Source organism: Mus musculus, chromosome 18, assembly GCF_000001635.26.
Source record: "Mus musculus strain C57BL/6J chromosome 18, GRCm38.p6 C57BL/6J".
Taxonomy (NCBI): Eukaryota; Metazoa; Chordata; class Mammalia; order Rodentia; family Muridae; genus Mus; species Mus musculus.
Window position 1 is genome coordinate 12810600 of NC_000084.6, and position 12548 is coordinate 12823147.

General features: G+C 42.4%; 1 protein-coding gene across 25 annotated transcripts in view; it reads right to left on the reverse strand.

Annotated features, from left to right (window-relative positions):
- Osbpl1a (oxysterol binding protein-like 1A) overlaps window positions 1-12548 on the reverse strand; it is a 187974-nt gene that overhangs the window by 56702 nt on the left and 118724 nt on the right. For 23 of the 25 annotated variants that reach the window (XM_006526144.4, XM_006526143.4, XM_006526141.4 and 20 more), the window contains one exon: window positions 8906-9062. The exons of 1 other annotated variant lie outside the window; for it this stretch is intronic. In XM_006526144.4, coding sequence (XP_006526207.1) covers window positions 8906-9062 — 157 coding nt within the window. Of the gene's footprint in view, window positions 1-8905; window positions 9309-12548 lie in introns of those variants that run through there. One more of the 25 variants, NR_045524.1, reaches the window with a different exon arrangement.

The window sequence follows — 12548 nt, forward strand, 5'->3', positions numbered from 1 at the left end:
ATGCAGAAGGAATAAGGAAAAAAAAAAAAAAAACAACCCAGCACAATCGTGTGTATGTGTGAAAATGTCAATGAAAGCTGTCACTTTGTATACTAATTTTAAAATTAATTAAAAATGTAACAACTGTGTACTTTGATATGTACTTAAGGGCTTCTTTGATACTGTAAGAACTAAAACTGTTTCATGAAACAAACTTGAAATAGAAATTGGATGTTTCCCTAAGAGACTAAGAAGGTCTCTGGATCAGAAGGAGAAAGTAATGAGACCTCTGCCCAGGGAGAGGCAGTGTCAAGGGATGGAAGGAGGAGGGGCAAGCCTAAAGGCTCTCAGCACCTCTTGTTTACACTACTGACAGGGAAGGCTGGCTTGGCAGAGCCCAGCCATAAGCTCTTATCTGAAGCAGCAGCAGCTGCCCCCAACTTCATTTAACCACACTATGAAATGACATGGAAAGCAAGGGCGGTGTACTTTAAAAATAGAGTTCTTGTTTTACACTTACCAGAAGAAAATAGTTTTCTCATAGGATCAATGCGTTCAGCTAGTTTCTCTTTTCCAAATGCCACTTTCAAAGGACAAACCCAACTTCTAAAATATGTTCGAAGCCCTTTCACTTAAGCTAAAAGAAAGGCTTGGGAGCTCACAACTGCAACCCTGGCCCTTTAGAGGATGAGGCAGGAAGGTTGCTGCGAGTCTAGGACAAGCCTGGGTTACATAGTGAATTCTGGGCTAGCAGGGGCTGCTTACAGTGTACGACTCTGCCACAGACAGACAGTCAGACAGACAGGAAAAGTAGGCATGCACCCACTCTTCCTCCTCTGTGAGTCCTCTGTATCTGTGAGTCAAACCTCCCCAGATGACTTGTGCAGATCACCTAATTTAGGTATCACCAGCCAGGAAGGTTTACCTTACTCCTATTTTATAGAGAAAGTTGAATTTCAAAGAAATTATACCTTAGCCTGTGGTCAGGAAAGTGGCACCAGGTAGGATTCAAACCCCCAAAGCTCTTAGTAACTACACTATTATAATTTGCTGATACATCTCTTTTTTTCCCAAAAAGACTTATATATATGAAATTCAAGTCATCTTAAATTTAAAGGCATCACTATTTAAATCATTCCAGTAAATCTATTTCCCACTATGAGGTAAAAATAGAAATTCTAAGAATTATTTGTCTTTTTGAAAAGCTTAAAAAAGCCAGGTATGATTGTATACAACTTTAATTTCAGCACATGGGAGGCAGAGGTTAGTGGATTTCCATGAGTTCTGGTCCAGCCTGGTCTACATAATGAGTTGTAGGCATTGTAGGTATACAGAGTCATACTATACAAAAAGAAAAGAAGCCTGAAAAACAGCTTTTCACAGGAGAAAGACAGTTTTCTTAATGATAATAAAACTTGGTAAATGTCAGCATTCTTTCAGAATAATGGATAAAATGTTGAGTTTATTTACACACTCTGTCATGGCTTCTAAACTCCAGGCCACACTTAATATATCACAAATTTAAATGGAGTCATTTGTAAACTAAACGTGCATACATACATCTGTTTAGTTGCTCAGGAATAATCCAGTTACAAACCAGGAAAAAAGCAAAACAACAAACACAAGATACCAAAAAAAAAAAAAAGCTGGGGTCACTATATATTCTTAAATGAAAAAGAAAAGGCCAAGTTACAATGTATCTTTTATCTACAGGCAAAACAAAAGTAGGCTAGTCAACTCTCAGTGTAATGAACTAAAAATAGACCACAGGCCACGCTCAGAAGCTTCTAAACAGCATTTCCCAGTTAAATGAAACAGGGCTCCTTAGAGACAGCTGTCTCTATGTCTAGAGCAGAAGCTAAACAATAAAAGCCTGCAATACCAGAAAGCAAGGTGACTCTCAAAGACAACACATGTGAACTGAATACATATTACACCCACAAGAGAGTGGGGACAGAGGAGCTGGCTCAGCCTGGCAAAGGGCTCGCTTTGCAGGCAGGAGGTCCTTAGTTCAAGTCTATAGAGCCCATATAAAAAGCTGGGCACGCAAGATGGGAGGAGGCGATCCCTGGACATTATTGGTTAGCTAACTCGGCCTATGTAGAGAAGTTTCGAGGCAGTGAGAGACTGTATACACAAAAGACTGAAGGCACCTGCAGAATGTCATGTGCTGACCTACATGCACATGAGCACCTGAACATATACACACACACACACACACACACACACACACACACACACACACACACACACACACACACAGAGCATCACAAACAAGATGCAATCCTATTGAGTGGACAAAGACAGGGAAGGAGGAAGATATTTACACAGCTCTCGTCTCTGTATCCACACATCACTCTTCAAGTGAAGTCCTATTCATCATTTTGTAATGAGGTACTTAGAAGCTTGTATGGAGAAAGGAGAGAGAGAGAGAGAGAGAGAGAGAGAGAGAAAACAATTTTGAATTTGAGTTCGCTCAATCACTCTCTACTTTATGTTTTGAGTCAGGGAATCTGGTAGGAGAGCGCCAACAATCTTCCTCCTCTTTCCATGTCCTCAATACTGGGTGACAGATGCATGCCATTTTTAGGTGCATGCTGGGAATCTGAACTCAAGTCCTTATCATGCTTGCAAGGCAAGAATTATTTTTTGACTGAGCCATCTCCCCAGGCCAGCAGCTCTTTCTAGAATCCAGCTAGTAAGTGTGGGAGGAATGACAAGTTTGAAATAGCGCTGTGTTATAGCTTCTGAAGATGCTTGAAGATAATGACCAACAATGGTACTAAAACCATTAGGGAAAACACTAACAGAAACGGTCCCATGAAACAGCTAGCTCACAATGCCCACACCAGGAATGTAGCAGGAGGTACACATGGTCTCCATAGTATGTATGTCTATGAAGTATACCATATCAAATCGTACTAATTCTACTAATAATTATTAATATCAACCCTAAACCTGGTCAAGCTGCTGTAACTGGAGTGGTCTGAAGGATATTCAGGGGCCCCAGGCATGTGAGCAGCCATATCTGCACTGTGGAATATTCTTCGGAACAAACAAAGGGGAAGAAAAGGTAAGGAGAGGAACAGAAAGCCCAGCAACGCTCCTAGTCACTTCTGACAAAGAGCAGGTGAGACTTCTGGGTCTTTAGCACTAAGTGACATTTCAGATCCAATTACTAAGACACGTTTGAGAAAAGCAGGAAAATTTGAATACTAATTAAACATTTGAAGATAAGAAACTATTACTCATTTATGACAATAAATGGTTTTGCGGCTTAGTAGGGGAAAGAGTGTGGGATGAAGATGAAGAACACACACTGGGCAGCACTTAGGCTAAAATGTAAACAACATAAAGAATATTGGAAGTCCTAATGTGCACAAAGCACTCAATGTTGTCTCTTTCTTTCCTTTTTTTTTTTTTTTTTGGTTTATTTATTTATGCTTTTGGTTTTGAGACAGAGCCTCCCCACCCCCAAGTCCTGGAACTCGCTATGTAGACCACTCAGGCTTCCAACTCACAGAGATCCTCCAGCCTCTGATGGGGTTGAAGGTTAACAGTACCCACCTGACACACACGTTGTCTAGCACTAAGCTGCAGGCATCTATCGTAGCCCGTGATGTCATAACTGATGTGGTGTAGTTCATTCTCGCAGGGCTGCAGATTAGGGATGTCCTAGAAAACTGTTCCTTCACCCACAGTGAGCATCTGTCTGTCCAGCAGGCTAGGATAAGCCTTAGATTTACATGAAAGTTCATCTTCACCACAGCTTCCTTACACAGTGCCCAAGCTGGGACAGACCCTGTGGTTGTACTAAGTAACTAACAAGCCAACTAACTAACTAACTAACCAACTATCTATCTATCTATCTATCTATCTATCTATCTATCTATCTATCTATCTATCTAAAGCACCTCCAGACTACAAGAGGGCGTCTCAGGAGCATGGGTAGGCCTGTGTGTTCCTGGGTTCAGCCCTGCTTCCAAAGATCAGCTTCTTCACGACCTCTTTCCAGCCTAGGCTAGGAATGGAGGAGCTCTACATGGTATGAGGTCACAGTTTTCCTACAGAAATTCCTATCAATAAGCAGCCCAACCTGCCTTCTGTTTCTTCCTACCATACTCAAAGTGACTCCATGGCCTGCCAGCTTGTTGTTCTTAGATGAAGTCTTAAAATCTCTTGACTAGTCCCTCATGACTAGTCCCATCTGTCAAGCTGGCGCCCTTCTTTGAGAGGAGGACCGGAACTGTAATTTTGCAGAAGATGAATGTCCTGTAACCTGAGTGCACTGCTGAGATTGAGGTCACTGCTTCAGCCCCTGCCATCTAAGCTGCCAGTCTGTTCCAGGTGCCCAGTGTGCACTGGCTTCCCAGGGCAGACACTGCACTTTACTGACCAGCAATATTCAGCCTACATTCCAGCACAGTGGAACCCTCGCCCAACCTCCACACTGCTCGCAGGACCACCCCACTGAGTTGCTATGGCAGGCTGTTTCTTAGTACTCTATGGGGTGTTCAGCTGCTCAGAGGACGCCCCATGCCTAGACTGCTTGAAGCTCTCTCCTGCTGCTCTCTCCTTTCTTCTCAAACATCTACCTTTAAGACAAGAGAGAACACAGGCTCCCTGCTGTCCCTAGACCCTTCTATAAACCTACCGAATTCTGGACAAAGTTCTTGCTCTTTCTCTGATAGCTCCAGTGTAGTGGGAATTTTGGTTTCTTAAAAAACCCAGTTATATTATATGAATATGCTGGGTTTTTTAAATCCAAGGTGTGAGATATGGGGCTACTTCAGATTGTCCACGGTCACTACGATGGTCTCCTACTCTAGGAAGGGCATGATTTCTGCCACCTGCTGATGGTTTATGTTTGGAATTCTGAGGACGCCTGAGAGGGTATAAATGCGGGAGCCCCAGGGGGCCTGTCTTAGCTGCTGCACTCACTACTGTGGGATTGCTGTTCTGCTGAATTGCTGGTTGGAAATGTCCTGAAGATGGAGACTGGACTTGCTTCAAGGAACTCAGTCCTCTCAATCAGCAGAAAGTAATCTAAAGAGGTCAATGCCCCCATCCCCTCTAGCCATCTTTCTCTCCTACCTAGTGTAGGGGTTGGGAGGGACTGGGATGGAATAAGGGTTGGAAGGGTGGTAGATAATAGAACCCAGTAAGCCCCCAAAGAGCGTGCCTACAGCTCCAGTGATGACAGAATATGTACTAAATACTTCACATTTCCTCAATACATTTATACTTTCTGGAATATACTGACATAGATTATAGATTATAGTTAACTTATTTACTTCAACTTGTCTATGAATCTCTGGAATTACATTCTCAATACAGAAGACAATTGTTACAACATTCCTCTCCCTTCAGCTTCCCATGAATTCACATCACACATAGTCACGAAGAGCAGGGAAGCTACCATCATGTATGTCTACCATCATGTATGTCAGCATAACACACTCTTGCAATCCATGTTTAAGACAGAGCTTCACCCAAATTATCAGGTAAGTGAGCTTGTGTTAATTAACATCAGATGAAATAAACAATCCGCCATTTCTACTGTGAGAAATCTTTCTCTACCTCAAAATTATGAAGATATTTTAAGTTTCACATTTAGGTGTTTAGTTCGTCTTGAATTGATAATTATATGCAGTTATGCCTTGGAATCCGTGCAGCATTAGTTCTAAAGCCCCAGGTCCTGATATGAAAATCTGCAGTTCCTGATGTCAGCTACATGAGATTGTGTCCTATGTGCACAGAAACCTGCATATGACTTCTGTATATTTAAATGATCTCTAGATTACTAGATCTCTAGAATACCTAACATGAAACAATTATTTCAACTTTTGAAAGTACCTTCCATATACAGTAGCTTAAACCTGGAGCTAGTGAGCCTGGAGATAGGGAGGGACCTACTATGAGAGAGTTCATTCTTACCCTTCCTGAAGTAGATGATTACTAATTATTCCATACCACCGCCACCACCACCCTCCGGTTTTTCTTTCCCTCACTGATCTTCCATGCTAGCTTTATTAAAAGACCAGTTTTCCTCCATATGATGATTTTCTACAAGTCAATCAATCTCCTAGAAAAGTCTGAACTAAGTGTTCTGCCACAGACCTTGACATTCAGTAGAGAAAACAGCATCCTTTCATGTGATCTAGTTCCTGGTTTTGACTCTTGAAAACCCTCTGTGCTTCGCTATACACTTCAGAACCCACTTCGCAGCTTCCAAGGAAAAAGAATGTAACTTGAACTAAAATTGTATTATATCTACAGATCAATCTGGCAAGAGGACCTTTATGATGAGTATTCATTTTCAAAATTATCCATATCTTTTTCTTACTGTGTGGGTGAATTTGGGGGGTCACCAAAATTGATAAGCTTGTGACTTCTAGTAGTTGCTCCAAGCATTTCTTTTCCTCTAGTTTTAATTCCAGTTTCTGTTGCTAATGCACAAAAATGTAATTCTGTATGCAACAACCATGCCAAATATTTTTTACTAACTTTCACAATTTTTCTATGGATACTGTCTTCTATGTAGACAAATATGTCATCTGTGGATAATGACAATTTTATTTCTCAAGTTCTTGTGTGTAAATTAATTGAGAGCTATGGGCTCTCAATTTAAAAATGTTTAAAAATTAATGAATCAAGAATCATGTCTGATTTCTGATGTTGTGACTGCCTTAATGTCTTGTCTCTAAGCACTTGCTGCAGCGGTTGCCACTGCAGCTCCCCCTCTGCTAGGAAGGATCACTTGTGTCCTCTAATTGTGGATGCTACTGATATAGGAAATGGCATTCTCAGAACCTCCCCTGAGTCTGGCAGCCACTTACTGCCTGCTTTGTATTTTTACATTATAGTCACTGACACGCTAAAACCCATATGTTTACCAAGGAGAAGTATTTGGGGGAAAGTACTACAAGTTAAAAGATCAGAGCTCAAAAGAAATTAGGTGCAAGTACAAAGAACTGCTCGTTTGGAGTCTGGCCCAGATGTCAAGAAAGCCTTGTCAATGTAACTGAACGCAGTATGGTAGAGGCTGAGCACTGACCTGCCAACTAAGGTATATTTTATATCAGAAAAAAATGGGTACTGTCTAAATGAATGGAGTGAGACTTTAACCATTGTTAAATTATCTTTCTATTGGACAAATAGTTTCATGAAAAATTAGAAAAATGGTTGAAATACTTTTATAAAATTATCAGTATATCAGTTAACATGGATTTATAATTAGTAAAGTTTCTCATTTCTTATTTGAAAGAAAAACAATTTATAATCCATATATACCCACATATCCCCTGGCTATAGGTGAGTCTTACAAACCATGGGCATTTCAAAGCTACCTTTTCCAAGCCTGCAATTAGTAAGACTTCTGACAATTTTTGAACTTCTCTACTTCTGATGAAACAGAGTAACAGAAAAACAAGTTATTGTACTTACCATTTTACTAGGATGCCCCTTAATTATAAATGTAACTTTTCTGGTTAGGCCTCTAGTTACTTATGTCTTCTCTCCATACAGCTTGGCCTGAATTTAACTTAACAATTCCGAGTTGCATATTTGTACCCTTCTGGGTCTGACTAAGAGATCAGAATACATTAGTACAGCATAATCACTTTAAACACAAAATAGCTACCATCTTGTGACAGCACATATACAGAAGGGTTAAAGGCCAGAGGGGAGTCCCAGAGGCCACGGCCCAGAGCAGCTTCTTGGCCCCTGGCACTGTACTTATTTGGGTATTTTTAATAACTATCTCAAGAACTCGGATTGTTTTTTTATTTTACCAGAGTTTGCTTGTTTTGCCACTGAGAACACAACATGTGTTTAGTAACTGGCGGTGTCTCTTACAGATACTCATCTGGGGTTTACTAGGAAGTATCTCATGTCCTGGACACACACACACACACACACACACACACACACACACACACACATATGTCAGTCCTATGTGACAAAGTTACTGCTGCTAGCTATGGAGAAGAGTTGTAGAAGACACTACTAGCCACATCATCTGTAGCAGTGAAGCCATTAAAGTATGAGAATCAACAAAGGAAAGCTGCTTTAATCAGGTCACTTTCTAAGTCACTGTCACATGAACTTTGCAGTATTTAAAAATCCATTTTCTTTTTTTAGAGAAATGCAAACTTAGAAACTTTTTAAACAAGGGAACGCACACATCAGAGCAGCACTGAGCAATGCTTGAGGCGGCTGTGGTCAGAACCGTGGTGTTATACAATCTATAGCTATAAAGCACACAGAATATTGTTGGAGAAGTTAACCACTAGCATCTCCCGTGAAGACGACAGGATAACCCACTTGATAGTAATTTATAAAATTACACTCTACCACTCTGTGAACTTGCTCAGAAACCAGAGAGCTATGGTGTCTATTACACCTCACCATTTGGGACAATCTCTTGCATGAACCCACTGGGGAAATAAAACACTAATGTCATTAGAACATATAAAATGAATGTGTTCAGCAAATCCTGGACCTTAGTGACAGCCTTTGTTTAATTTAACTAGATTGTGACAGCAGGCTGGCAACATGACTATTCGCTCTTAAAACCAACAAGAAGATCAAATGACTAGGAACCAAAATAGCATTGGGAGGCAGAGTCATGAAAGATGGATGATGAGCTGGGAACAGAGCATCAGTTTCAATGGGTGGTTCTGAGAGCCTCACTCCCAATCACAGGATCAGACACTTCCTGAAAGCCTGGGGGCTAAAACCAAGCTCTAGCTCTGCCTCTGAACATACAGGGGACATTTCCTCCAAGCGGACAAAGAAAGAGTTCCTCCAATCATGCCAACATAAACATAAACACCCAGCACTGGGGAGGAAGCAGAGGAAAGCATTCACTTTCGAGCCCGAGCTGTGTGACCATGATGGCTGAGTACTATCCGAGCCTCCGTACCTGTGCTTTTTGATGCCATTGGAGAGCGCATCTCCCCCACCACAGTCTTTTCCTTCAGACATTCTGTGCTTTCCGCTGCTCCCAGGCACTTCGTTCTCTTCAAAGGAGTGTGCTGTCACAGCTTCCAGGCAAGTCAGCGACCCCTCGGACTCGGAACCTGTGGCAGAGCGGGCTCATGATGAATGTACTGAACCTGGGTGCAAAGGCGTCACTAATAATGGCTATCTCCCTCCACACATCGCATCGGGTTGTGAAACTCAAGCAGCCTGCTTTGTCCTTTCTTAATCCATCCGCAAACACCTCCTCGGGATTTCAGAGAACCTGCTCCCATTGCAGCTCACATGGACTTATGTGACAGATGGACACTTATATAAAGTTACAGTTAAACTGATTATATATACTTAGAGAGAGCCAAAGATTGCTGAGTCCTTCAAGAAATCATATTCAGTAGTCTCCCACCCCCAAATTTCTATTCTCTCCTTCTCAAGGCATCTTAACTTTAGCATACCCAAAAAAGGTTCAATTTTAAAACTTTGTATATAAAGGAATATTTCCAGTTTTGCACTTATGAGACGTTTAAGTCATATCAAATCCTGCAGTAACAAAAGTAAAGGCAATTTTAAGAATACATGTAACAACACTGCTCTGCATGATCCATCTCAACTTCTATGTCCATACATCAGTTGTGAGGCAGTTGTTCTAAGGACATTTCTAGTTGCCTAGGAACTCAGAATGGAGCCTTCTGCTTGCTGGGGACCAAGAAGATGATTCACTTCTGTACCAGCCACGGCATCTGCTGAGATCCTCACAGTCCACATCGTCTCCAAGCATCCTCAGGATACTTTGCAAAAGGTGAGACAAGGCTCTGAATTACCTAAGTAAGTATGTTAACAATCTCCTGGCTTGCAAGTAGGAACCTGGGACCCAAACCCCAGCTTGACCACTTCTTTCTGAATAGCCTGTTTCAGCTCAAAGCAGTAGCCACTCATTCTCTAGAAGCCTTTTCATAGGAGGCCTCTGTTTCTGGTCAAACACTATTCAAAGACGGTCTGTGATCTCCTGTTTGACTCTACCCTCTTGTGCTCAGCTCTGAGAAACTTGCCTTGCACAGCTTGAATAACTGGCTTGGTGCGTGTTAGTACAGAACTCCCACCTGCTACGCATGTAGCCCAGCAGCAAGTAGCTTAGGCTTTTTGTCCTCTACTACATGCTAGCACTTAGCTCAATGCATGGAGTCTTATTGCGATCCCATTATGTTGATTCAGAAGGAAACTGGGATCCAGTGCCAGTTGTACCATGGCTGCTTGCACTATATGGGACACCTTGAGCCCCAACTTGTAGAAAGGCCACAGCTTTGTTCTCTCATGCACCACAATACAGACACATACTAGTAGTCCTCCCACACACACTGTTTGGCTTGCCATGTGTGTTAATTTCAATATGCTTGGTCCAGGGGTGGCACTACTAGGAGGTGTGGCCTTGTTGAGGGAAATGTGTCACTGTGGGGGTGGGCAAAGAGAGCTTCCTCCTAGCTGCCTGAGGATGTTGGTCTCCTCCTGGTTGCCTTCAGATCAAGATGTCGAACTCTTGGCTCCTTCACTGGCACCATGCCTGCCTGAATGCTGCCATGCTTCCTGCCATGATGATAATGGACTGAACCTCTGAAACTGTAAGCCAGCCCCAATTAAATATTGTCCTTTATAAAAGTTGCTTCGGTCATGATGTCTCTTGAGAGCAATGGAAACCCAAACTAACATACCATGGTTTTAGCTCCTTGAGGTCAACTGTGGTGCAACAACTACATAGAAGATTCCAGAAATCACTAGCAAGCTTTAATTTGTGCGCAGCAAGGTAATTGTATCTAATGTCACCTTTGTCCTGGAGGCTGTGGTGGTAAATGCTAGAAGTGAAAACACTTCTAACAGGGGCTTCTGGAACAAGCCTGAGTCAGAGCTGGGAACACATCAGCCAGAAGAGGCTCATGAGCTCATGCTGCAGCGTATGGAGCTGTGTATGGAGCCCGCGATTGGTTTCTGTGTAGACTATCACGAGTTTTAAGAGTTTAAACAGCATTGTCTTAGGATTTGAAATGCAGTTGTACTATGTAATTTAGATGTCAAAAGTAAAAAAGCCATCAAACAGTCCTTAGGCTTTTTTCTGAAACACTGCTATCCACAAGATACTCTGTGTTTGAAATTTAAAAGACACAAATGACAGAAAGGGACTTTCCTACTTAAAAAGCTTTTGTTCATGGTTTGTTTTTAAACTAAAAAGATGCGCGGTAAACAGCAAACAAGAGACAGGTAAGAGCTTTCCCCGAGCAGAGACCGACTTTCTCCCAGTTAGATCTCAGTGTGGCACACACATAAGCTGAGGTCCCACTTTCATGTGTTTTGGTCATTTTAGAAATATGCATAAGGGACCACCATGCTCATCCCATCCCAGAGACACAGACCAGATGGCACTGCAGACACTTGTCCTCCCTGGATACTCCCTGTGTCCCTTCTCTTTGTCATCTTTCTGCTCCCCCTCCTTCCTCTTCCCTGCCCTCACCCCTCCCGAACGCCTCCTCTGTCTGGACTATCAGTTAAAAAGCTCTGACAAAGGTTACTAAGTAGCTCTATTCTGCTGAGTCTAGTGGCCATTTTTCAATTCTGATTGTGACTCACCTACCATCTCTGACACTGCTCAGTTTACCTCTCCCTTCCTAGGAACCATATGCAAAGCAGGCAGAAGAGAGTCCCGAACAGTGAGCCCTGGCAGCTGCCCACGGTCCAGCAGAAGTACACTGTGAGGCAAACAAATGTGCTCAGTAAATTGTTGCAGGTACAGTAACAGAAGTCAGAATGAGGACAGTGGCCATCAGGCGTCAGTCCATTCTCACAGTAGAGAACAGTGTCAGCGAAGGGCTGAGTAAGCTGACAAGTAAGACAGGGAGGAGAAGACAGCGTGACATCACAGCAACTGTCATACCAGGTAAGAGGAATGTATGAGCCAATACTGGAGCAAAACGATGCTTATAAAACAGCAAGGGAAGATACAGGAAGGAGCGTGCATCATATACATACTACATAAGATTAGAAAAAAGCAGCAACAGCAAACAGAAGACAAAGAGCAAATCAAGGGTGACAATCCTATGTTTTATATTGCAGGGAACTGAATTTTGTTTTCTAACAAGTGCTTTTTACCTCATGGGTATGAAGTTGATCATGTATGAAAGTAGAAAGCACAGAACCTCATGGCAAGCAGCGCGGCACCAGGCCTCGTATTTCTGTATAACAAAGACTGCTTTAACTAGCAACAGGAACCTATTCTTCATGTGCACACCTTTAACACAAACGCATCAACCCATTTCCAGAGCTTCACTGTTTCACACGGAGAGCCCCAGAATCAAACTACTCAATGTCTCCATTAAATGCTTCCTTTTATAAGAGGTGCCCTGATCATGGTGTCCCCACAGTGACAGAACATAGCTGAGGTATAACAGGGATCTATCATTAAAGGAGATGTTTCTCGTGCTTTTTTCTCACTGAGGGGACAGTTCTGCTTCAGTGTAGGTTTGCATCACGATGTGCTCTGTGCTACGGGCCGAAAAGTGATGATGTGGCCAACTGAAAAGCTGAGAGTGGACCAAATCCTGCAG